Genomic DNA, 27,112 nt, shown 5'->3' with positions numbered 1-27,112 from the left:
GCACATATTTTGTTTATTGACAAAGCCATTCAGCCCGAAATGAGCCTGATCGCTGCAAATGATTTTTCGATGAGAATCCGAATCATTTTCAAGTTGTGCTTCAGTTCTTGCTTCACTTTGATTTCGTAAAGTTGTAGGCTAAGATCTTTTCGCAAAATTCGCCACAATGACGTCACAGAGATGCCCATCTCTTGAGAAGGACGTGTGAGAGACTGATTTGGGTCTTCCTTAATTGATGCGGTAAGCGACAGCAATATTCTCTCCACTACGGCCACTTCTTTGTCTCACTGGCACGGGAACTTTTTGTACTGTTCCTGTCGATTCAAATTTTTCCACTGCACGTTCAATTGTTGATCTGACAGGACGATTATGATGACGTTTGCTGTCCCTATCGGTCTACTTTTGTAGTATTCCTATTGAAAAAACCCGTCTGTTGTCCGTACAATGTACTACGGTCTGCGGAAATCAAAGAAGATGTAGAAAAATGTGAATTGATGGTAATTGGATCATTTTTTCTCCGAGTAAAATATAGTTTTAAGAAAAACTATTTAAAAATAATAGGATGGAGCTGATTGAACGGAGGGGCTAAGCTTTGGAAGATTGCAACTTAGAAAAAAAAATGGTCTGAACGTCTGATAAGAAGGAGGTGGCTGGAACTGGCTAACCATATCTGCAGATTTAATTCCGCCCCCCACTTTTTTTGTGAGATTGTTTGAAAACCAGTCCTCGAACTATCGATGAAACCGAAAAATCCGAAATCCATCGCACCCGCCTTATAGCCCAGACCTTGGCGCTACTGACTACCATTTGTATCGGTAGATGCCGAAATACGGTTCACATCAGAGTAGTTAATCAGGGTATTGGCTTGGTTTATTCTTTGCTGTCAAGCCGGCGCATTTCTTTTGAAACAAAACCCACAAATTCCCGCCAGAGAAATGAGAAAATGTTATAGCTTCGGAATAATGCATTTGCGTGTTTTGTTTAATAAATGTTCAAATTTTGGAAACAAACTGTGTAAATACAATTAAAGACTCATGACAGTTCTTCTTAAATGGTCAATCGGCCTACTGAGCATACTATTCGCAACAACATCAACCATCCTGAGACCCAGCATTCATTATTGGATAATATTCGACCGAATGGACCACGTCCAGGTCGCAGTGAACAAAATATAGCAGCCGTAGCTGAGGGTGTACACGAAGATCGTGGGGAGGCGACTCGGCGCTATTCACAGCAACTCGGACTGACGTATCTTAAATTGAAAGCGTACAAAATAAAGCTTGTGAAAGAAGTGAAGCCATTCGACTTTCTCAAGTGACATCGCTTCGCTCTACAAGCTGTTGAAAAGTTCCAAGAAGATCTGACGTTCCGAGCCGGCGACATTTGATTTCAACAAGACGAAGCCACTTCTCACATATCGCATAAGTTAATGGATTTATTGAGAACAAACTTCGGTGGGCAGATAGTTTCACGTTTTCGGCCGGTCGATTGGTCACCAAGAACGGTACGATATCACACCGTTAGACTGTTTCCTGTGTGGATATGTAAAGTCTAAAGTCTATGCGGACTATCCTTCGATTCAGATCTTGGAGCAAAACATCACGAGTGTCAATAAATTTTAAATCCTTGTGTTTTTTCTCTAAAAATCAAAAAATCAATCACCCTTTATAAAAACACCTCTTGAGTCGATATTCCGACGCTTATTTGAGTAATATTTAAGACCGATTCTAAACATCCGAACAATCGAAATAAGAAGTATGCTTCATATTTTCATTTTCCACTCCAAATTTCCATTTCAATTCACATCGGCAGCTTACATTTCTAAATTCCAATGAAAATTATAAGCCTTAGATCCAATGATGTTCTACCAAAACAACAATATTTTGTATTCTAAGGTATAATAAAGCACGTTACAGCGGAGGGAGAAAAGTAAATAGTAAAGAATTTGTTTCCATTACATATGGTATTTGCCAACTCACGGCACGTCAAGTCAGCGCAGGCAAGCCACACAGGTCACCAACAACATCAATGCCTGCCAGCGACGAATCGAACTGGCCACGCCGCACCACACCACAAACTGCCGTGTCTAACAATAACAGCAAATAGCAGAGATTTTCAGATTTTCGACTTTTAGCAGCATTTTTCAACACGTCATGTAAATATTTGCATAACAACTCACATTTCGTATTCGTTTACACAGGCAGCGTCAACGAAAACGCCAATCACCACCGCCACGTGGACAAGACATATGTACATACTCTTGTTCCAGTAGCACGAAGCCACTGCGCTGACATGGACACGCGTCAGGACGACCAGTGTGCCCATCATCATCCTGAACAGCACTCCAGAGCCGTGGTGGCAGCAGCCAGAGTATGTACGTATATGTAAACATGAGGATTTTTCCGCTGGAGCACCGCCGACGTCACGTTTAGTGCGGCTGAAGTGAGGCTAATAAATAAATCGGCCAACCAAATTGAGCAGACGTCATCACCTTTTATTTTGCTGGGGCGCAATGGCTCAGTGACTCGCCGTACCGCAGGGGCATAGCAAAAATGGTTGTTTGTTTGGATGTGTATTGCTCTGTAATGCTTTGAATGAATGACTCGGCAACTTGTTGGCTTCATCTCGCTCATACATATTTATGCATACTTGAGCCTTAGATTTGGACTATAGACTATGTATAGACTTGTAGGTTTACTCACAGTCGACGGACGACTTGTATATGCCTCGATGTGAGGTGTTGCTTAGTTTACAAGTGTTTTTTTCGCTTCACTTTATTTATTGTTGTTATTGGTGTAACGCAGATCATTGATTTTACATGTTCTGCATAAATAATTGCCTTTGTGGCGTTGACTGGTTGGTGGGTACATTGAATTTGGCGTGAAATTGCCTTAAATGCAAATGAAATTAAATGGATTTCACAGATGAATGGACTAAGTAGGACATTGCATACAGACATATGTATGTATACTTACGTACATTTGAATATTATTCTCATTGGTGTAAAGTTTGCAATCGAAAATGATAAATTCTAAATATTATTTATATTTTTTTTTTCAAATATTTAATTTGATTTATTTCATTTGCTTTTTTTTCAATTAGTAAGGATTGTCACCAGAAAATATAATAGTATTCGTTTTGGCCGTTTTTCGTGAAACTCTGTTAATTTTTATTTCTTCGCATTCCTTTCAACTGCTGAATGTTACCTTTCCTACACAGATTTACTGTAAACTTCGTCCGTTTGAGACAACCTTACAAGATAAGCGAACTTTGCTTGTTTAGAATTCGAATCAATCTTAGCTATCCCGAGCAATTTGGGTACCCGTTTTTGATCTAGACTTTACAGCATGTCTTTGCCAAAACCATAAATTCTTACATTGTTCTGGCGACAGCCACAGATGCCACTTAGATTACATAACCCCCATATAATTTCTTCGTGACAAACCAAGCACCTGCTGAAATGCTACACATACCCTAAGCCCAAATGGGTTCAATATAAGAGTATATGGAAGGTATGGGTCAGGCATAATCCAATTCTATTAAACCACTGGACCGGAAATATTAACATAAAGTCAATGAAAAGTTCTGGACAAGACAAGCGCCCAAAAACTGGATATTTACAAAAACCTTACATGAGTTATTCTCGAAATGCTGTCGCAAAGTTGGTGAGGAAAGTTTCTACCAAACGACTGGACCCACCGACTTAAAATACGCACAACAGCCGGTTCTACATTACCGAAATTTACCCGGATTTTATCCGGCCAAGAGCTGTATTTTCGGAGATCTACCGCCATTTAGATCGGTAAGTTTTAGTGTAAGATTGATATGACTACAACAACGTCTTGCAGCAGAGTTGCTCCGTATCCTCCTGACTCGTGCTGGCATTGAGTCCAACCCGGCCCCGAAGGAATTTTTTTGCTGCGTGTGCGCCAAAAGGCTCCATCTAAACTACAACTCAGTTAGGTGTAACACATGCAATGGATGGAGCTACATATGTTAAAACCTGCTCAGGCCTTAAGACACTCCGGGAGTGGACCACGAGTTACGTGGCGCCATGATGCCAACGCTCTATTGCGACCTTGCCTATACGGCTGTGCTATCTGCAACTAGCAACTGCGCAGCCACTTCACCATTGTGTGCAACAGAAGATCTTTATGGTCCATAGGAGCTCAAATAGGCAGCATGACTCCCATTCTGATCAGCCCACTAACCTTCATCGCGCTCCAATCCTCGTACAAGCACCACTCAGCAACTTCTGGATCCTCGCACAGTCCCTTCCGTGTGTCAGACCGTCATACGTCGGAACGTTTCATCAGTCAAATGCAATTATTACACTGGCTGGTGTCACCTTCCGACGTGTTCCGGAATGCGCACCACACGGGAGTGGAGTAAGTCGTAAGTTGCCTCATGCTGCAAGAGTCTGTTCCCGACTTAAAAATTTCACACGACGTCCTTAAATATATACCTTTCAACTAATGGTAGAAGGAACAAGATAATAGTTTTAATTTTTTAAAAACTCTGAAGTGCAAATTTTTCCCCCAAAAAAAATATTTTTTTAGAAGTCGCGGTTTTGTCAAAAATCGACTTATTCTTTGTGTAGTATTTTAAAAAAAGACTACAGTTGGTAGGTTTGTAAGCATAAATATTTTCTTTGAAGAAGTTGGAAGTTCCCTCCTGGCCAAGCGAAACCATATCAAAAAGATTTTACTAAATTTGCTAATAAGCAATTCCAGCAGTTCTTGGAGTATTGTGGATTTCATTCTATATTGGCAAACGAAATACAATACAACAACAAAGGATAGCTATCCCTTTTACAATAATTTTTTTGGGTTGAAGCTTGATATACGAATTAGCGATACAAAAGATGTCAGGATGAAAGGGTTACAAAATAATAAACTAAAGTGGACTGAACTACAGTCCAGGGGAGAAGAGATTTGCTTAGTGTGCCTTTGTATTAACCTATTCATATATTTTGATATCCAGTATAGATGTACCGACATTTGCGCGATTATTTTTCACATTTGCCGATGTTTCAGTGACCACACAAGTCATCCTTTGTCTTTTGTGCCACAACCGTGTTGCGCCCCTATAATTGCCTTAGTGCATGCAACGAAGCGCGGAGAAAGCAACAACAAAACGCTATCACGATTTCACTATTTCAATGCAAATCTGTTGGATTCTACACTTGAATATAAATGTTAGTTTTTATAACCAGTGTGCAAAGTTGGCTCAAGGGTATTTAAACGTAAATTTTTAGTCTAGTTTATGATTTTCAAAAAAGTATATTTTTTAGTCAAAGTACACTTTAGAGTCTTAAAAACATGAATATTGTGGTAAAATAGTGTCAAAATGTGTTTCTGTTCAATCCGCAGCATGCGGGCAGTCAGCTTTATCTTTGGTACAAATTGTTAAAGTTAAATCCCTTTTGAAGTGCCACAGGCTGGCCTAACCTTTTAAGGAATTAACGTGTGATTCAAGTAAAGGTACTTTTTTCAATATCATTTTTTTGATAGATAACGAGTGAGACGTGTCAGGCTGTCATGTTATTTTTGTACATTATGGTTTTCATTTTCATCATGGGAAGACTAACGTCCGAACAACGTTTAGAAATCGTTCAACTTTATTACGAAAATTCACTTTTGGTCAACATAATCGACCTACTCAGCGTACTATTCGCAACCTCATCACCCATTATGAGACCCACCATCCACTATTGGATAATATTCGACTGAACAGACCAGGTCCAACACGCAGTGAAGAAAATATAGTAGCCGTAGCTGAGAGTGTACTTGAAGACCGTGGAAAGTCGATTTGGCGCCGTTCGGACTGGATCGTATGGATGGACTTGGCGAATTTTATGTCGAGACCTTAAATTGAAAGCGTACGAAATATAGCTTGACCAAGAACTGAAGCGACATCGCTTTGCTCTATGGGCTCTTGAAAACTTCCAAGAAGATCCGACGTTTTTGGGACAAATTTCGTGCTGGCTCAATGGGTACGTAAACAAGCAAAATAGCCGCATTTGAGACAAAGAGCAAACTCAAGAAATTCCAGAGCTGCAATTTCATTCAGAAAAAACCATCCACGGTTTGTTGTCTTTTGTGAGCTCGTGGAATTATTGGTCCTTATTTCTTCAAAAATGATGTCGGTGAGAACGTAACCGTCAATGGCGTTGACCGTTATCGCGTCAAGATAACAGACTATTTGATGCCTGAAATTGAAGTTCGTGACCTCAGCGACATTTGCACACACATCGCATCAATCAATGGATTTATTGAGAGAACATTTCGATGAGCAGATAATTTCACGTTTTGGGAAGGTCGATTGCCCATCAAGATCAATCGATTTGAGACATAGTTGCGGCACATATTTGAAAGAGTTAGTATTCAAAAAGTAAATGTCAAAGGATGTTCTTTCGAATGATAATAAATATTCCCCGTAATATTTGAAGTTTCTGTGTTTATTCTTTAATAAAAAGTAAGGAACATTGAAAGGGATCACCCTTTATTTTTAAGCAGAAAACTGTTATATTATATATACTATATACATAGATATTTTTCAAGTAATGATCGAAGGAATAAAATGTTTCATAATAAGTTTTAAGCCACTCTGAAGTGAAATCTTTTTCACAATGAAATCATTTTTTTTGGAAGAGATATTTTCAACAAAACAAAACGCATATTTTCTGACTTGGAAGTGTATATGAACACTTACGATGAATAGTGAATAATTTAATACAATTTATTAAAAAGTTGCGTTGGGTTTATGAAATTCATTCTACTTTTTCCCACTGCAGTGTCATAAATAAATATATATAGTATGCACATATATGTTCGTATGTATTTCAGAGCACAAAGCAAAAGCTCTTAGATTGTCAAGTGCTTTGTAACGGCCATTCATTTATTCATACAACCGACTACATATCAGAATGTATGTATGTACATTTATAGATTTAAATGATAGAAATAGACGCAAACCTCACGCGCACCTGTGGCTGAAGCTAATGAACATTTGTATATGCTTTTTCGCACATACTTTCTATATGTAGAGTATACATGAATACCATATATACATATATATATATACATATGTATAAATGGGAATATATACCAGTGGTGGCGGTGATATGTGGAATGACCAAGCAGTGTTGGCAAAGCTTACCAGTTCACCAAGTCCTGTCGATTGTCACTCTTTTAATTTATTTCCCCCTCGACAATGTCAATTGTGGCAGCGGGTTAAATAAACTTGACTAGCTGGCGTACTATTTTTTCAACGGCAATTGTGAACCAGCTGTTATATTGTTGATGATTCCTCTCAAATGGAAACATTTTATCACTCGACATTCCTGTTTGTCTTTCATCTTCAAAGTGTGCCATAATGGTGGCATAGGTTGGAGTAATTGGCAAAGTGAGTGGTGAGAGTTGAAGAGTAGTTTTTTGTATGCAAATACAATTATTGGATTTAAGAGCAATTCATGGATATACAATACTAGGGAACCAAAGTAGCCGCTTCATCTCAGTTAGTAAAGTGAAGTTGTTAGAAGCCAATATGATTGATTTGCAATGACAGAATAAAAAAAACTAAAATTGACTAATTTTCAGTAAGATTTGTATTAACAATATAGCAAAAATATTTTAGAATAATGGAATGGAAATAAAGTCAGAAGATATGGTTGCGAAGATTCAGAGGATCGCTTAGACAAAGCGGTGAAATAAATTTACTTCACCAAATTCCATGTAACGATGGCAGTGAAAGTCTGAAACAGTTCTTAATACAGTGCTGTTGAAACCAGAACTGAAACCCGTAATTTGTTTTTGGTTCTAAAGGTTAGCGTGACTGCTAACGTAACGCAAACTTCGGTAGATCTTCAACTTTCGAAGCTGCAAAGACTTGCATGCGTCTGCTCCTCTGGAGAACAGCTAAGCATAACATGTTGCTCATGACAGCAGAGGGGTATAGAAAATGGAGGATAATTTCGTCTCCTAGGGGAGGATACACTACTGGCCCTTCTTCTCAGAGACGGCGTTACGAAGAGTGTAAGGTTCACAAAGAAGTTTAAAGTTACTCTCGGCAACAAGGGACTTATTACACTTGACCTACCGCTGAGGGTCCGCAATATTCAGTGGTACATTGATTGCTCGAAGACACCAGAGGGCATTGGAGCAGTCATTGCAGAACCTTATACCAAACTTTATATATCCATTGGATGTTTTCCGAACATTTTTTAAGCAGATGTTTACTAAGAGTTATGATATCATTATACTCAGCGATAGTCAAGCGGCGCTAAAAGCGATCTAAGCCTATGAGATTAAATCGCTATAAGAGGATAAGTGTAAGTATAAGAAGATTGAACCACCTATCAGTTTGCAATCGCTTACACCTGATCTGGGTTCCGGAGGCGGCGTAAGTGACAACGAGCTAACAAGATGAAGCCAGAGCCATGTATTACGATGGGGTCCTACACATTAAAGGAGCTGCTCCGCACGAAAGAGAGAATGGGTAGAGAAAGATAGTAGCTGCTATATGTGCCATGCTAAGCTGCTATTGGGAGGTTACAACCTACCAAGGTTTAAAGATATGATCACCATCACCCGAGACAAGGTCTCAAGTCACAGGCTCAAGAAACTCCTGTGCAACTTGGGCATGGCTCCTTGTGTAAACTGGCGGTTTTGCGACATGGGACCGAAAACTCCAGAACATCTAGTTCTAGTTTGCACAGCAATCAAAACCCTTCGATTCAGTTATATGGATAGAGATCACATCAATTTAATAGCGTTCAGCAAATTCCTGGAATTCCTCAGAGTGCTAGGATTTTGGGAAAACTTGTGATGAAAAAGAGCGCACTATAGACCCTAGGTCGCGGTGCTTACTTCATCTAATTTGTATTCTATTCTAGCGTGACTACTTCTGATCTAACTTTATACAGTAGTTCTGTTTTGTTTGCTACGATAAGAAAGTTCCCTCACGTCGAACGAAACGATATCAAGGTTATTCTACTGAATTTGCTAAAAAGCAATCCTAGTCTACAGTGCTTCAAACCTAATGGCTTTTAATTTATATCAGACTTCAAAATATAATACACTAATACTTTATAAGCTTCATTTTCTCATGCATTATGCGAGTAATTTCCATTGTGTCACTTTAGACAACTTTAAGTCGCTTTCTCACGACAGTCTATATTAAGTAAACGAAATGGATTCCGATTTTTTGCCGTGCAAGAACTCAGAATTGCGTAATGTTTTATTTGACAACAACAACCACAACATTAGATGGACCAAATGTTAAAAACAATGATGACAACTATAGCTTAACACAAATAGTTCGACATGAGAGCTCCGATTTCATTAAACATTCATTCGGTCCTGTGGTTTCTCGAAAAGGTGCCGACGTACCGAATCATAAGCGCGTGAAAAATTAGTGAATTAAAATTGTCCCAATAATTCTTCATTATCAAAAATTATATATTTTTATATGAACAATTATAACAAGTTTCTGAACTTTCCATAACAAAATCCACTTGTTTCAATACAAGTTTACTTCCTCGGTCTTATCGCTAATAGCGTATACTTCATGGCATTTGGATAACGTCCATTCCAGAATAGCGTATTGTTGTACTTGCCGTTTAAATTACTGTAATTTGTATGATTAGGAACCACTGATTAAATCATAATAATATATATTTAATTTAACGCCTACCTCCACCAGCAATCCTTGTACCACCAAGCCCCCTTCCAAATCTCCGCACAATTGTCCTTATACTCATCGTTATCCTGATCATAGGTGCTAAACTTTTGACCATCATGAAAGCCCTTTAATGACTCGCCAGCTGTACCTGAAAATTTCCCAAGCATTTTCAGGGCATACTTCTCCTCTTCATTGCCCACAGCAAAGCTTTCGTATTTCGCATAGACTGTAGTGCCCGTATAGTCCATTAATTCAATCCATAATTCTTGTAGCCGCACTTGCGTCAGTGCATGCAACTTATTCAAGCCGATAAAGAAATTGCCATCTAAATTACCAAAACCGGTCTGATAATCATGCCAATTGCGATAGAACTCCACCAGCTCGCTCTGCCGCCGTTGGATCACCGTCCAGGCATCACCACCGTTAGGATCTTTCAAGCAATACACGTAGAATGGGCGTGCCAGCCACTCGGGTAAATATAATTGATAAATGCCACTCTGTGCTGAGCCAGTCAGCGCCTCCGCGCAACTACTTGGGTAGTTTGGTGAGTAAGACAAACTGTTAGACAGTCTACTCTTGATGAGAGGAGCATCGGTGACATCCTCAGCTGTTTGTGCCAAGTAGAAAGTAGCGAAAATTGCCAAAGCGGTTAAAAGTAAATAAGCCATTGCGAACTTTTGACAGCTAACTGGTTTGTAAATGTTATTAGAAGGTGTTTATATTGATATGAGGTTTCGTTTATGGGAAGCGTTGTAAATTTCACTATCTTATCACTGCTTAGATAAGTTTCAATAGAACTCGGTGATTTTTTGAGCGCTTATTTGCTCTCACGCTCTCTCCAGTTGTTTATTATCAATAATTTTACGATTCAAAATCGCATCTTCTGCGGAAGTAATTAATTGAGACTCGGTTATCTGTCATTTAAGACCGTTCAGAAACTTTGAAGACAATTTAAAGCATGTTTATTTATAAACTTAATAATAATCAAAAATTATCGCAAGGGCGATATACCATATTTTACTTATATTGCTTAATACTTTTGTAAGTAATTATAATAACGATAACAGATAAGAAAGGGGTACCGGGTATTCATCACAAGAACAATGTTTACAAAGTATTCAATTTTATTATCAAAATAATCGTTCTCCAATTGCAACTTTTCTTGCGCTTTTGCCATTTTATGGACGTAAAACTTCACTTGTGCTCGTTATTCGTCGAATTGTTCAAAATTCCGAACGTACATTTGTAGCTGAGGATCGCAATTTGTCGATTCCAAGCCATTCTCAAGAATGAATTGGGACTGTCTCAAACCTTATTCTGAGGAAAAACCAAGTGTAACAGTCTTTGGAGTAAACCATGCACTTATAAGCGTAATTAAAGAGTCAACGAAGCAACAACACAATAATGTTGAATCTACGCTTGCGATTAGAGATTGCTCTATTGAGCGTTTTATTGACAATTAAACACACTGGCTGTCGTCCAGTAACGGATATCGAAACGAAAGTACTGTTGGATGACCTCTTTAAGATGGGAACTGCTTTTTATGTATTCAACACCACGAAACGACAATCAGAAGACGATGCGATCGCGAACGACTGAAGGCTTAAGGACTTACACATTTAAATGTTCAGAAAATCTAACGAAATTACGGATAGATATTTAAACTCGAAACTTAAAATATCGAAATATTTTCCGCCAAAGTAATTTTAACACGAAAGAATAGCACTTAAATACAAGGAAATAACAGACAGGTAAACGGTGAGTTCTACCTGTTTTTATCTTTTGTAAGCTCGCTGAACTTCCTGCGATATTCGTATCTCACGCCCAACCTTAGTTAACGATTATTTAACGAAGATTATTGCGCCTACCTACAAAAGCTTCTTAGTATTATACCATATAAGGTATAAAACGGTTCGGAATAGAGGATAGATAGATATTCATCGGTTCAACTTATAGATATCTCTAGTTCACAACTCTCGAGCAGTAGCGCAAACTTTTAATAAATCATTGTTAATGTTTTATACTAACCAAAATCTAAGAAAAATGGCTGGTTTACAATCGAAAAAAATGTGTTTATGAATGTATGAATCTATTGCACTTAAATCCGGAAGTTATGTCAATGAAGTTTTGGTCTGGTGAAATCGTCAGCTGGTGACACCGTTACTGTCAATGAAGAGTGGTATAGATTGACCTTTACAACATCTGGTTGCTACAAGACGGGACTAGTATGTGCCACACAGCACGTGCAACAACCGAATTTGGAGATTCGATTATCTCAAGAAATTGTGACACTGTGTGGCCTCCAAGAAGTTTCAAAAAGTTTCGATTTAACAAAATTGGACTACTGCTTGTTGGGTTATTTGAAATCATTGTTCTTTAACTCTCTTCAAGCTTTAGACGTTAATATAGAACATGTTATTCATGGCATACCACTTGATAGAGTGGAAAAAGTATGGACGAGGACGCAGGCGAGCAGGCTCAAACTTATCAGAAAACTGAACTCTTCAACAGACTTCGGACGTAACTAACTTCCGACAAGCACTGACCGCCTCAGTGAAAGGTGTACTTGGAGTCAAACCACCATCCATCGCAGACGAAGAGCTCTAGTTGCCGCGGGAAACGAGAGTGATCCTTGCGCAGCTTCGTTCTGGATACTGTAAGAGGTTAAACTCCTACTTATCCAGAACAGACCCTGACATATATCCAGCGTGCAATGAGTCCCCGCATGACACTGGCCTCCTCTTTGCATGCCCTGCTAACCCTACTCATCTGACACCCTTCTATTTTTAGTCCGACCCCGTCGAAACAGCACATTTCCTGTGCCTACCGTTGGATGACGTCGATGACAACTTATCTAATCCTTATTATCCTAACGGGGATTAGGTACTCGTTACAACAACAAAACGGTTAAATGTGCCGAGAATGAACAACAAGAGAGCACAGAAGAAAATTGTATATTGAATATTGTATTTACCACTAAAGCAACGGGAAGACCGCGATCATAATAGATTTACGAACTCGAAAAAGGCATAAAGAAGCTTGGCATACAAAATTGGAAAGAACCCCAAATGTCAGTTGCCATTTCGAAGGTAATTTTACCCTTTTCCCCATTGGCAAAAAAGCAGTTGATTTTTAAAAGCTCTTTCTGGGGGACACAATCTCTCCCAGAACATGTTCCTGTTAGATAGAAAATAATTGAGATTTTACACTGCGATCTATGGTCTATTGCGCTCTCTCCCATAAAACACATGGTCACAAAGGTCCAGCACTCTGAACAATTCCAGGAGCTTGCTGGGCGCGATGGAGTTGATGTGATCTCTGTCCACGTAGATGGACACAGATTTCAGCTAAAATTTTAAGTAGAGAAGCAGCTCATAGTAGTTGATTCTCTGGCAAGACTACCAAAGATAATACAAAACATGCCTCCCTGACAAAACTGGCTTGGCCACCGTTTCGCCGTTCCTAACAGTTTTCTGTGCAATGTTTAGCTTCTGAGCAATATACAAAGTGACGGTCGGATACGAGTACTACCAGTATTTTATCTTTGCTGGTATCCATCGCGTATACGACGTCAAGCCACACTAGCAATCACAAAATTATCCGAGAAGGATTTTTAGGACGAAATCCTATTTTGCTAACGCCGTATAGCATTATCTAATTGGACTTAAGCAACGCGAGGTACAGACTACTAAAGCCGTCTTAGGGAAAAATAATTTACAATTGCATTAACGAAGTGTAATCAGCAATAAACGTTTAAAGAGCACTTGAGAAAAATCAACCGCGGAAAATTGTAAATTTATAACACTTTTAAACATCAGCTGCTTTCACAGGAGACATCATTTAAAGCCGATATACGGGTATACTTTTCAGACCACACATCTTCGCTAACACAACGTCGGCTGATGTGGCGCATGTCAACGGTGCCTGATTTATGGTCACAATCATTTGTGTTTTCATCGCCTCCTTCGCTGCCTTGATGGCACATTAATATCGAAAGCGGCACGACAGCCGAGCCTATCAACGAGCAGCGAAAACGTTCATTAAACGCCAGCATAGGACGAAAGTCATGGGTGTTCACGACCTTTTAACACCCTTTAAATGGCAAAAGCGTACTTTGCCAGCGACCGCGGCCCTTTATCCCTCAGTTGTTAAATGCCAAGCGATGGCACACAAATTTAATGCGAATGTTGTTGTTGTTCAAGTCACTATTTCGCTCTTGTTGTTGCTTTTATTGTCGTACAGCAACATTTGTACGACAACAACTGTAATAATTTGCCCCATGGGGCACTACTGCTCTACCCCACACACAAGCAATGATTGCTGAAGCCAATGCCGCAAGGGCCGAATTGCTGGCCCTCCAGCTGGACGACGACACTTTCGTTCATTATATGTATGTGTGTGTGTTTTTTGTGTCATTACGGTCGCCTTTACTATTGGTAATAATTCGTCGTACTTAACAAGTACTTCATGCAGCGCATATAATTGCACGCTGTGCTGGCTGCTGTCCTTGTTGGCGATGGTGTTTTCATTCTCGACTTCTTACACTTGCAACTGTTGCCATTCACCACTGGCGAATTTCAATTTTAATGTTGATTTTATTGGAATGATTCGCTTGAATTGCGTAAATAAGTAAGTTGGTATGAAAATTCGGGCAAGTCGAAGCAGTATGAGGCGGCGAAAGTAAGAGTGGAGGACATTATGAATGAGCGACCGAGCGACTTGGGCATATTTGTAGGGTCACAGTGGCACAGAGTCGGTTCATGCCATTATTCAATTATGAAGTCATTAAGTCATTTGTAAGTGCGGGCATTTCGACACTTTATCGGCAGACAAACGACTGCGACCAAAGCACAAAAAAACCCCAACCGGAAGCTAAGACCACTTACTACATACTGCAGAGGATAAAGTGCTCGAGGGGGAATTGAAATTAGTTTTTTTGACAACTTTCGGTTATTAACTTTAGGTGTTGCTCCTTATTTTGTATTGTTAAATACTTTTTTGTGTTGTGGCGCTGTTGTTTATGTTGTTGATTGTTGTTGATGTATTTGGAGTGACGTCATGTCTGGAACAAATTATGGTGGTAAGAGGGTATTTGAATGAGGCGCTAATATTGTTATAATCGTAAATACTTGATTAGCACCTTAAACGAGTTGTATGTTGAGCTCTTTGTAGCCTAAAAATTGCACAGGTCCACAAAAAAAATTCTGAAAAATTTTAATAAACACGAGATGGTTTTTGGGTTTGCTTGAAGTCATAAATAAATTGATAAAATTTTATTGTGGTTACTGTTTTTAAGTGTATACAGACTATAACTTTCATTACTTTTTAACTAAAGAACGTTCTGTGTGAGGTAAATTAAAAAATCCAATAATGTTGAAAGTGGCGCGGTACAAAAAATTGTGGTAATTCAAAACGAAAACAGCCAATTTCATACCTGGAATCAGCTAATCGCCCTATACCTCTTGAAACCGAAATACCAAGACCAGTGTTACCTTGGAAGATATTGAAGGTTCTAACGAAGATGTAACTGAATCCGATGACAAGTCAAGGTTTATATATGAAAACGACAACGGTCTAAAATTGTTTTCCACGGCGAGCTCAATGATTTAGTAAAGATTTAAATCTTGCCGAAACGCGAAGAGCATTTGCTTTGATCAAGGCTCAAAAGCAGGAAATAACTTTTATAAGGAAAGTTTTCCTCTTCCTTCAGATATAGTAAGAAGCAGTTCACTTCCTACTTTGCACAAGAGGACTAGTTAGTTTATTGTCAAATTATTGAAGAATCAATAGATGAATTTATGATCCCACACGACCCAACACAGTGGCAGATTTTAATTGAATCTTCAAAAATAAATCTTATAGCAGTTCTGCTTCACAATGACGGTTTCAATGCTTCCATTCCTGTCGAGCATTCCATACACTTCAACGAAACCTATAAGAACTTGGAACTAGTATTTTGCAAAGTTAAATATGAATAAAGACCACGGTTGGCAAGTGTGCGGTGATTTAAAAATATTGCAATGTTGCCCGGATAACAATCTAGGCTTACCAAATTCCCTTGCTTTTTCTGCTTATGGGATCGTAGAGACCGAGCAAATCACTAGAACAAAAAGTTTCGGCATCAAAGGCCGCTTAAAATGAAATGAAACTTTGATGCCTTCTCACAAAATTCATCTACCACCACTTAATATTTGTATAGCTAGTCACTTCAAAGAAATGAAAATTGCTCTAAATACTTAGTGCCAAAGTTTCTAGGTCACTTGGAGCCAAAGTGTAAAGAAGGTATTTTCCTAGGATCTTAAATTCGATGGCTTATGGCTGATCCACAAAGAGAAGAGTGGATTGCCTTTAATGAGGTCATAGATACATTTTTAGGCAATAACAAAAGTTTTTGTAAGTTCTCGTTACGAATGAGTATCAGTAAGTATATACATTGGGACCAAAAAGGAAATTGTAATTGAATTCCCCGGGTAAATTATATTTCAAAAAATTTATTTTGTAAGTTGGTAGGACGGTCTCTAATTACTATGCTGAATATGAGCGCAATCTGTCACCAGTTTGTTTACAGCAGCTGCTTAAGTCGGTAAACCTCGGTAGTGCGTTGCGATTTTTACAATGGATAAAAGTATCGAACAAAGAATTTGTCTCAAATTTTTTATTTCTAACTAAATTTCGGGTGAAGAATCGATGCGAATGTTGGAAAAGGCTTATCGTGATTTAGTTTTATCAAAAACACAAACATACGAGTAGTATAAAGCCTTCAGAGACGGCCGAGAGATCGTTAAAGAAAAAAAGACATGCCTCGTTCTGGACAACCTTCGACCTCTTCAACTGTTGAAAATATGAAAAAAGTGAGGGATATGGTAGATGATATCGTTAGGCAAGTGTTAGAGAGATGGCAAGAGATCTCGATATCTCTCGCGAGTTCGTTCGAATGATTTTGGTGGATATTTTGGGTATGAAACGTGTACTTGCTGGACTCGTCGCGATAAATCTTCATTTTTTTCAAAAAGAGTACCATTTATAACTGCCAATTAGACATGAGATTATTAGTTTATATGCAACGAAGTTAAGAATCATCTAAATGGAGGGGACAAAAACGAACCGAAACCAAAAAAACGTGCCAAAACCAAAAAAAAAACACGCCGAAGCCGCTTAGAAATCAAGAGGATGATTATTTCTTTTTCGATATCCGTGGTTTAGTGCGTCATGAATTTATACCGGAGAGATTCATGGATTTTAACAGTGTAGTATACAGAAATGTTAGAATCAGTTTACTGCTCAAGTTAAGTTGCCTCAAATATTTTTCGAGTTTTGGAGCAAGCACCTGTTTGTTTACGAAGATAAAGAAATTGCTGGTGATTTTTTCCATGACAAATATATCACAACGAGTTTAGAAATTTTGTGCTTCAAATATTCTCAACCGGAATGGCGGAACCATTGAAAATGTTGCGAACGTGTTGTTCATGCACATCATTCAGTTCAAAAACAGTGTTCGGAAATCGTCATTTTTCATTAGAGTGATAGCAAAGGATTACAAACTCTCTAATCCTCTCCGAGGCTTATGAAAAGTGTATGAAAATTAGATTAAGCGATGGCATGCTTGTATTGGTCCAGGTGTATATTTCATTTTTTTGCGCCGGTCGATTGACCACCAAGATCGTGTGATATCACACCGTTAGACTTTTTCCTGTGGGGATATGTAAAGTCTGAAGTCTATACGGATAATCGCACTTTGATTCAGATCTTTGAGCAAAACATTAAGCATATCATTCGCCATTTATCAGTTAAAATATTCGAACGTGTCATCGAAAATTGGGCAACGAATGAATAAATTTGAAGTTTCTGTATTGTTTCTGTAAAAAAAAGTAGGGAACCTCGATATGGATCAACTTTTACTTTCATGACGAGTGTGCAAATTAATTCAAATCTACTAAACAAAAACCTGTTTTGTTATTTTTTCCCTTTCGTTACTTCCACTCTTCGCATTCTTTCGCAAATATGAGCAGCGCTGCCAAATACTTTAAGAAATGCTTTTCAAATCCAGTAGCCTTACACAATTGGGGTGTTTCGAAAGTATATCTTGAAATGCAAAGAGTTACAAATGTGCTTACTACCGTTACATGCAAGTCACTCACTAAATATACTAATGCATACTGAGTTTTTAACTCGTTTTTTCGAACTGTAAAAAACAAAATATTTACATAAAATGTGCAAGAATCTCCACTTCTTTATTCCATCCATTTGCACTTCATATTTTATGTGCAACAAAAAATTCTAATCTTTAACATGCCAAACGCACTCCAAGCGAAATGCGTATATATTTTTATTCATACATGTATATACTTGTATATGGTTTATACACTGAAGTCTGAGGACGCTGGCGCACGCAACGCTTGAATATTTTGCGAGTGTCTGCTGGCGATATGATAATTTCATTTTTATTCGAAATTTTTTACAGCTTGGAAAATTTTATGCATCAACAAATATGTCACAACGGTTGACACAAACAACAACCATGCGGAATTATATTTTACACCAAAAGGAGTAAAGTTGAGGGTGCAAAAAAGCAACCGAAGTCATGTTTGCATTGCTTGATCCGGAAAAAGTCACGCATTTAAAGCTGGCAGTAGCTGGTGTTGTTTGTCTTTTCTTTCATCTGGGTGTATTTGTATCGTCGTTGGTGGTAGCAGGGAAATGCAATAATCTAATAAAAGTACTTTGCTTCCTATTGTGATTAAAAAAGGCACTACAACAGCAAATATAATATACGTTAGTGCTTACAAGAAAAAGCAAACAAAAAACGAAAGGTTTGTTGTTTTTGTTAGCACCTTCTTGCGTATTGTCACAAGGTAAAGTGGTTTGCTCACCAACAAATCGCGGATTGCTTGCCGTGTCGCCTTAAGCTACATGCATAAGCTCCTTTCTGGTTCTCTAGGCGCCTCAGCCTCAGCCACAGCAACAACTTAGCTTAAACCACCGCGTGAAATATTGTGCTGTCTTAGCTAGTGGCGTATGTGCTTTAATAGCTTTTATGGCGGTGTGTTTTTAGGGGTGTGCATGCGCCTCCATCTTGTTTACATTTCCCACCTGTCTATTTAGATTTCGCTAAGCACTCAGGAAAGTGTTGTGCAGACAATGAAAAAGTCAAAAATCCCATAAGACTTTTAAAGGAGCGCGCGATTCTTCGGTATCTTACGTTTCTTTGTGATTTCATAATTTAACTTGCAACCGATGCAAGCATTAGCGGTTTTGTTGCAAGCAAAGTACTGCAATTAAGCTATTTTTGCTTGGGATTAGGTTATGAGGAGAGGGATGGAGAGTGATAACAGCAAATATATTGACGATCGACCATGCCTTGCGGGAATAACGTTCTGTTTCGTTTCTAAAATATGACCGACGGATCTAACCTCATAATTAATTGATATTTTACTGATGATTCTAGTTGACAAAGTAGATTATCCATCATATCTTCAAATAACTAATGATTTCGTAGATTACAAAACCAGCATCGATATCGAATACTACCATACATCAGTTTTGAAATCCACCGTGTAGTCATTACGTTCCAAAAGCGGTTTCGTAAATTAGTATACGAGTATTAGGAAATATAACACCTCAAGGCGAACAAAAAATTACATTTCATAATCATTAACAATTTTTGTTACGTTTACCTGAAACATTCCGCAAATGATAGCTCTTACCAGCTACTAATCAGGAACGATTTTCCGGCAAAAGGATGGAGTCATGTGTAGAAGTTCACGCAAGTAAAGAAAGTGCTCTGATCGCCATTCATTTGTTGCCAGAAACGATTCTTTTACATATCGCTCAAGCAGCTCACTACTTCCGCTCTTAGACCAAGTATCCTCTGGGTAGTCAAAGAATATCATTTTGAAAGCGTGATAAAGTGAGAAGGCGAACCATCCCTAAAAAGTAAAAAACGCCCCCAGTAACAACTAAACAACAGCCTCGGACGAGAGACCCCTCTTTTGATCTAAGGGAGCTGTGGGACAGCATTTCAAGCTTCTTACATACAGCTGCAAACGAAACCATTGGTTTTCGGAAAAGACAAAAGCTTGTACGATGAGGAAAGCCGTGTCGAAGTGGAGAGAAAACAGACTGCCTAACTCGCACCGTTATAATAGACCACAACACCGATGATGATACCAGGAGCTGAAGAGGGAAGCGAGACGCATTTGCAGACAAAAAAAGAGAAAGGTCGAAATGCATGAGTTTGAAGAGCTTGATAAGCTGGCCGAGAGGGGTATTGCTTGAAAATTCTACGAAAAGATGTGGGGACTAACAGAAGGTTTCATCGGAGGTATCCACTTGTAGAATCCCCAGAGAAGATCTGGTGACTGATGCCCAAAGCATGCTAAAATTATGGAGAGAACACTTCTGCAGCCTGCTGAATGGCAGCGAAGGCATAACATCAGAAGATGGCGAACCCAAGAACGAAGTTCGAATAGCAATTACCTATCTGAAGAACAACAAAACGGCGGTGGCCGATGGAAGAACTAATAAGGAGCATGCATTAGCTTTTTTGTAGAATATGGTCGAACGAAAACATGCCCAACGATTGGAATTTAAGTTTGTCTGCCCAATCCCCAAAACATGAGACCCCACAATATGCGCCAACTACCACGGGAACATATAAGGTTCTATCGATCGTACAGTGTGAAAGATTAAAGCCCACCGCCAACAACCTGACTTGAGCTTATCAGTGTAGCTTTAGGCCTGGAAAATCAACAACCGACCAGATATTAACCCTGCGCCAAATCATGGAAAAAACGCGTGATAAGAGGATCGACATACACGTATATAAGTATATTGGATCTGTAACTTTATTAGTCCGGTTCGCTAAGATATGGCGTATCTTGATTATTACTCTATTGTTTGCGTCTTTCAGCATATTTAATTCATTTATATCAAAGTTTTTGCTTGAAAAAGAATTTTTCCGCGGAACTCTTCTTCATTACTGAGCCAACGTGCCAAAGGTGGTTTGTACGTTTTAAAATAGGTGATTTTGGGTTGAAAAACGAAGAATATTCTAGGCGGCATGCTGTATTATGAACTGCTAAAATCGGGTCAAACTAATAATGAGAAACGCTACCTACAGTAATTCATCAAACTCTAAAGTGAAAAAAGCCCGAAACGACACAAGTCAATAGTTTTCCATCACGTAAACGCTCGGTTTCAGGTTATAAAACCTGCTAAAAACTATTTGAAAACAACGACTGGAAAATGTTGCTCATCCACCTTATAGACCAGTCTTTGTCCCTTCAGACAGAACACCCTCATTGGAATACAGTTCCTATCAGAACAGAGTATCAAAAAATGTATCCCGAGAATGCTGTTTCCTGCTATAATTACTAATAAATTCTAAGCAGGGTAAAGGTCATTAAAGAGTCCACGTAGTACACAGAACAGCGAGAAAGTAGAGTATACAGAAACGTGTTTCGATATTTTCAAACATAATTTCAAATTCAAACGACATATTCCCTAGAATGGCAATATACCCAACATATTTGAAAAACGGTACAAGAAGTAACTGCATTGAAGAAAAAACAACAACAAAATGATACAGGTCCACCGACTATCATTTCTAACAGGAGGACTGAAATAAGCGAAAGTTAAGCAAAGCAACAGAAAAAGAAATGAAACGGAAGGCAAAACTAATTGCCAGTTGGTAGCAATGACAATGTTAATCCCATAACGGACATTGCGCGAACAATTAAACGCCACAGAAGCGGCAATCGTCATCATCATTGCCATCGCCATCGTCATGGCCGTCACCATCGACCAGCACAGCATCGACAACAACAACACAACAGCCACACCATTACAATAGACATTGTAAGCGCCACAAAGATCAGTGCCAGCCGGCCAACTTCGTTTAGACGACGGCGCCGCTGCTTGCAACAACCTAACGGACGACTGACATTGCTGTTGTGTCGCCACAATTGCCATTACAATTGTTGCATTGTCTGACTGTTTACTTGTGCCCATCCACTTGAATTGTATCTTTTGTAGGCAAAGCTAAGGATTTTAGTGTTGTTTTGTGGTTGCCATACTGTGCTGTTGGCGGCTGACTTTTACATGCAATTGTTGTTCGGGCATTTGCATCAACCGGTGCAGTTATTTGGCATACAACATTTTTTTTAATTCGTTTTTTTTCGAATAAATTTTCTTTCCCATTTTTTATTTCTTCTTTTGTTTTTTTATTTTTTGCACTTTCATTTGCTTTTTTGCATTTTGTTTATGTAGATTTTGTTCAGCATTGTAACTTTGGCTAGAAGCGGAAGTTCAAAATGCCATGCAACAGCAACCAGCAACAGCATATTCTACTAATTAATTGTACTTTGTGTGGGACTTTGTTGTCAAGCGTATGTCATTACACCCGAGCACAACTCTGACGCAAACGAAGTATTGTCATTTGGTTCCTCTAACAGTTATTTACTAAAACTAAACAGTTTTTCAGGGAAACAGACCCGTGAAAAGAGGATTGACACACACCACCTCTTCGTCGATTTTAAAGCTGCTTTTCCCAGCACGAAAAGGGGCTGCCGCTATATGTGAATTAGGTAGCCCCACAAAACTAATATGTGTAAACTGTGTAAACTGACGTTGATCAATACCAAAAGATCCGTCAGGTTCGAAAAGGGCCTCTCCGAACCGTTCGAAAGCAAACGAGGGTTCAGACAAGGCGACTCCCTATCGTGCGACATCTTCAATCTACAGCTCGAGAAAATTATTCGGGCTGCAGAGCTGAAAAGAGCAAGTACAATCTTCGCAAACGCCGATGATATTGATAACATTGGACTGGATAGGGAAGCAAAGCAAATGGGTCTGGTAGTGAGCGAGGGCAAGACGAAATCGCTTTTATCATCAAACAAACAGTCGTCGCACTCGCGACTTGGCTCCCATGTCACTGTTGACAGTCATAACTTCGAAGTCGGAGATAATTTCGTCTATCTTGGAACCAGTATAAACATCCACAAAAATGTCATCCTCGCAGATCGCGCCAATCCAACGCAGAATAACGCTTGCCAACAGGTGCTACTTCGGACTGAGCAGGCAATTGAGAAATATAGTCCTCACTCAACGAACAAAGACCAAACTCTATAAGTCACTCATTATTCCAATCCTTCTACATGATGCAGAGGCATGGACGATGACAACATCTGATGAGTCGACATTACGAGTTTTCGAGAGAAAAGTTCTGCGGAAAATGTATGATTCTTTGCGCATTGGCAACGCCGAATACCACAGTCGATGGAACGATGAGCTGTATGAAAAATACAACGACAATACGCTGGCTAGGTCATGTCGTCTGAATGGATGAAAACGTTCCAGCTCTCAAAGTATTCGACGCATTACCCGCCGGGGGAAGCAGAGGAAGAGGAAGACCTCCACTCCGTTGAAGAGATCAGGTGGAGAAGGACCTGGCTGCACTTAGTATCTCGAATTGGCGCCAAATTTCGAAAAAAAGAAACAACTGGCGCGATGTTGTAAACGCGGCTATAATCGCGTATGCGGTGTCTACGTCAATAAGAAAGAACAAGAACATTTTTTCAAGACGCTATTCAAAAACACTTTAGCAGACCTTCCCTCAGCCTTGTTGTCATGTGATAGGTTTTAAAAAATTTAATCCAAAAACTTTTAAAGGAGTAATATAGTCTAAGTTCATAAAAAAATCGATTTTTTCCATATTTGGACACTTTTACCGTTATAGCTGTTATAGTGCGATGTATATTTTGTAAATATCTCTCTACCGTTTGAACCATCCAAATCCAATATTAAAAAAAAAAAAATTGTATGGGCCTTTTTCGACCCTCTACTACTTCTGAGTTTCTCAACCGGTATTGATTTATACATATATTTTTACACGGGTCTTTGAGATATAATTTACAAAACATTGAACGAAGGATTTCGGTTTGTTCAACTAAAACTATTTAAAGAAAGATCGAGATATGTATTTACACCAAAATTTTAATTTTTTGTAAAAAGTCTGCCAGAAATACACTTTTCACTTTTTTATTCTTTCGTCCAATACCTAGTTAATAATCGTAATCTTAAAACAAGTATTGCTTTTTTCATTTTACTTCAGAAGCTCTAAACCTTTGAGTGGAGTATTGTTTTACCTTGTTTGAGAAAATTTACCATAGTAACGTATATACATATATACTTTTATACCAAAAAGTAGAGCCCACCGACTTTAAAAAATATGTGATATTTCGATGTGAGATTTTTGGGTTAAAACTTCGGGTTCGGGATATTGGAGACAACTAAAAAGAAAAAAATAAATATTTCAAATAAAAAATCAGTGTTTTTTGGATAATACAAATTTCCAAATTTAGTGAAGGGATTTTTTTAACAAAAAGCAAAAACTTGGTTATTTGAATTTTTCACACAAATTTTGAGATCATGAGAGAAAAGTGTTAACATGGAAGTTGTAGAACTTTTTATTGCCTACTGCTTTGCCACGTAACTCTTTTCTAAGGCACTTGTAGTTTTTCAAGAAGTCAAGATACGCTTAAAAAGCTAACCACTTCGTCCCTAGTACTTTCCAACCTAAAATCGCCCATAAATTAGTTTCCCTTTCATTATTGTTATTTTCTCTTCCTTTACCAATGAGTTTCATGCATTTATTATTTGTTACTTTTTACCATTTTCAAATGCTTCGGGCTTGGTCTAAATATATAATAATAATCTTGTAATTTATAATGGTGTCGTTCGTATTTATAAATAAAACTCCATTTTGAAACATAAAATACTACTGTGAGCAAAAAATACTAAGACTTTTTTATAATTTTTTTTTCTAGGTTGATATGACTGTCAGTGATATTCAATGGTGCTTGAGAATCAACGATTAACAGTCAGAGATCTTACTGACATCGTTGGAAAATCGGAAGGATCAGTGAATACCATTTTGATAGATCATTTGGGCCCGAAGAAAAGTGAAAGCACGATTGGTTCCAAAATCACTCAATTTTTCAAAAAACAGACGTATTATCATTGACTATGAGTCTTAGATCTATGCTTACAACCCGGAAACAGACGATCAATCGGTCGTATATCATGTCAAATGTAGGGCGAAGCCTGACAAAACCACGTCAAAGCAGGTCAAAAATGACGATTATGTTGACAGTTTTCTTCGATTATAGAGATGTGCTCCACTCGGAATCCCTTCCAACCAGCCAAACCGTCAACATGGAATGCCATTTGAGTATTATGCGTCATTTGTGCGAATTATTCATAAAAAGAGGTCGGAATGATGGGCCGACAACTCTGGTTTTTGCACCACGTTAATGCACAGTCGCATACTGCATTGATTCTTCGTGAGCTTTTCGCCAAAATTTTAATAAATATCGTTCCTCAACCACCGCATTCGCCTGATTTAGCTCCACGTGACGTCTGGTTATTCGGCAAACCCTAAACGACTGTTCCGGGGAAACCTTTTTCTGTCAATTGAAGACGTTAAACGAGAATCGCTAAGCGCATTGAAGGCTTTTCCAGAAATTGACTTTAACAACTGTTTCGAGGATTGAAATTATCATTGCCATAAGTGTATTGGGGCCAAGGTGGATTACTTTGATGGGGACGGCATAGATTTTGAAGAATGAATTAATAATTTTAAAATTATGGACAAATTTTTATTATTATTTGCTCATAGTAGCATTTCTTTGAGCGAAATACCAGTCCTATACTTTCGCCAACCTCCAAACAAGGGCCTCAGCAATTGGTCTAATTGAATCTACATATTCGTGGCTGACCAAACCTGTTAAAAGCTTATTTCATTAAAGACTTATTTCCAATTCTCAAATACAAAATCCAAAAATTTGATTATTACATTATATGAATATACATATATGATAATGGAACTAGCCAAAATGGCAACTGCCAAAAAAAAGTTATTTGTCGTGAAAAAATTACTCTTTGGCATAAAGTGAATTAAAAACAAGTAAGGAAGGGCTAAGTTCGGGTGTCACCGAACATTTTATACTCTCATGATAAAGTGATAATCGAGATTTCATTATACGTCATTTACATATTTTTCAAATACCGTATTTTTGTAAAGTTTTATTCCGCTATCATCATTGGTTCCTAATGTTTATACTCGTATTATACAGAAAAGGCATCAGATGGAATTCAAAATAGCGTTATATTGGAAGAAGGCGTGGTTGTGAACCGATTTCACCCATATTTCGTACATGTCATCAGGGTGTTAAGAAAATATTATATACCGAATTTCATTGAAATCGGTCTGTAGATCCTGAGATATGGTTTTTGGTCTATAAGTGGGCGAGGCCACGCCCATTTTCAATTTTTAAAAAAAAGCCTGGGTGCAGCTTCCTGCTGCAATTTCTTCCGTAAAATTTAGTGTTTCTGACATTTTTTGTTAGTCGGTTAACGCACTTTTAGTGATTTTCAACATAACCTTTGTATGGGAGGTGGGCGTGGTTATTATCCGATTTCTTCCATTTTTTAACTGTGTTTGGAAATGCCTGAAGAAAACGACTTTGTAGAGTTTGGTTGACATAGCTGTAGTAGTTTCCGAGATATGTACAAAAAACTTAGTAGGGGGCGGGGCCACGCCCACTTTTCCAAAAAAATTGCGTCCAAATATGCCCCTGCCTAATGCGATCTTTTGTGCCAAATTTCACTTTAATATCTTTATTTATGGCTTAGTTATGACACTTTATAGGTTTTCGGTTTCCGCATTTTGTGGGCGTGGCAGTGGGCGGATTTTGCCTATCTTCGAACTTAACCTTCTTATGGAGCCAAGGAATACGTGTACCAAGTTTCATCATGATATCTCAATTTTTACTCAAGTTACAGCTTGCACGGACGGACGGACAGACAGACATCCGGGTTTCGACTCTACTCGTCACCCTGATCACTTTGGTATGTATAACCCTATATCTGACTCTTTTAGTTTTAGGACTTACAAACAACCGTTATGTGAACAAAACTATAATATGTACTCTCCTTAGCAACATTGTTTCGAGAGTATAATAAAATTACTTAGAATCACACTGAAAAAATGTGGCGGACAGTCGGGTCTAATAATCGGAACGGGCAGCAAGCATCAAGTTTATTTAAGGAATGTTTTCTGTCACAGCAAAACAGCAATTGAACCAAATTATGCTCGAAAATAGTCATTTTAGCATCACAGAGATACTATGCAGAGACGCTCTACACTTTCTATGGACCGACTGAAAATTATTTTCTATAAGAAATACCTCAAAAAAACTAAAGAGCAAAAAGACTTGACATTATTTGACTCAAAAATTCGAAAGTGTCTTTTTTTGAGCAGATAAAATTTTAAATAATTAAAATGTGGTTCCACCTGATCTTGGACCCAACTTATACTTAATTCATGTTGTTGCTGTGCTACACAGCATTTTCCACTTTGCGGCTCCTT

General features: G+C 38.4%; 2 protein-coding genes across 2 annotated transcripts in view; both read right to left on the bottom strand.

Moving 5' to 3' along the window:
- LOC120776012 (integrin beta-PS-like) overlaps nucleotides 1-27,112 on the bottom strand; it is a 193,012-nt gene that overhangs the window by 161,595 nt on the left and 4,305 nt on the right. The window lies entirely within an intron of this gene.
- Nucleotides 9,438-10,389, bottom strand: LOC120776016 (ficolin-1-like). Its single transcript, XM_040106461.1, has 2 exons — nucleotides 9,697-10,389; nucleotides 9,438-9,630 (listed from the first exon to the last, which is right to left on the bottom strand). The coding sequence occupies exons 1-2, from the start codon at nucleotides 10,350-10,352 to the stop codon at nucleotides 9,534-9,536; spliced, it is 753 nt and encodes a 250-aa protein (XP_039962395.1). The 5' UTR covers nucleotides 10,353-10,389; the 3' UTR covers nucleotides 9,438-9,533.

The sequence above is a fragment of the Bactrocera tryoni genome, chromosome 4 (assembly GCF_016617805.1).
Source record: "Bactrocera tryoni isolate S06 chromosome 4, CSIRO_BtryS06_freeze2, whole genome shotgun sequence".
Classification (NCBI taxonomy): domain Eukaryota; kingdom Metazoa; phylum Arthropoda; class Insecta; order Diptera; family Tephritidae; genus Bactrocera; species Bactrocera tryoni.
This window is presented reverse-complemented; position numbering and strand designations above follow the sequence as displayed.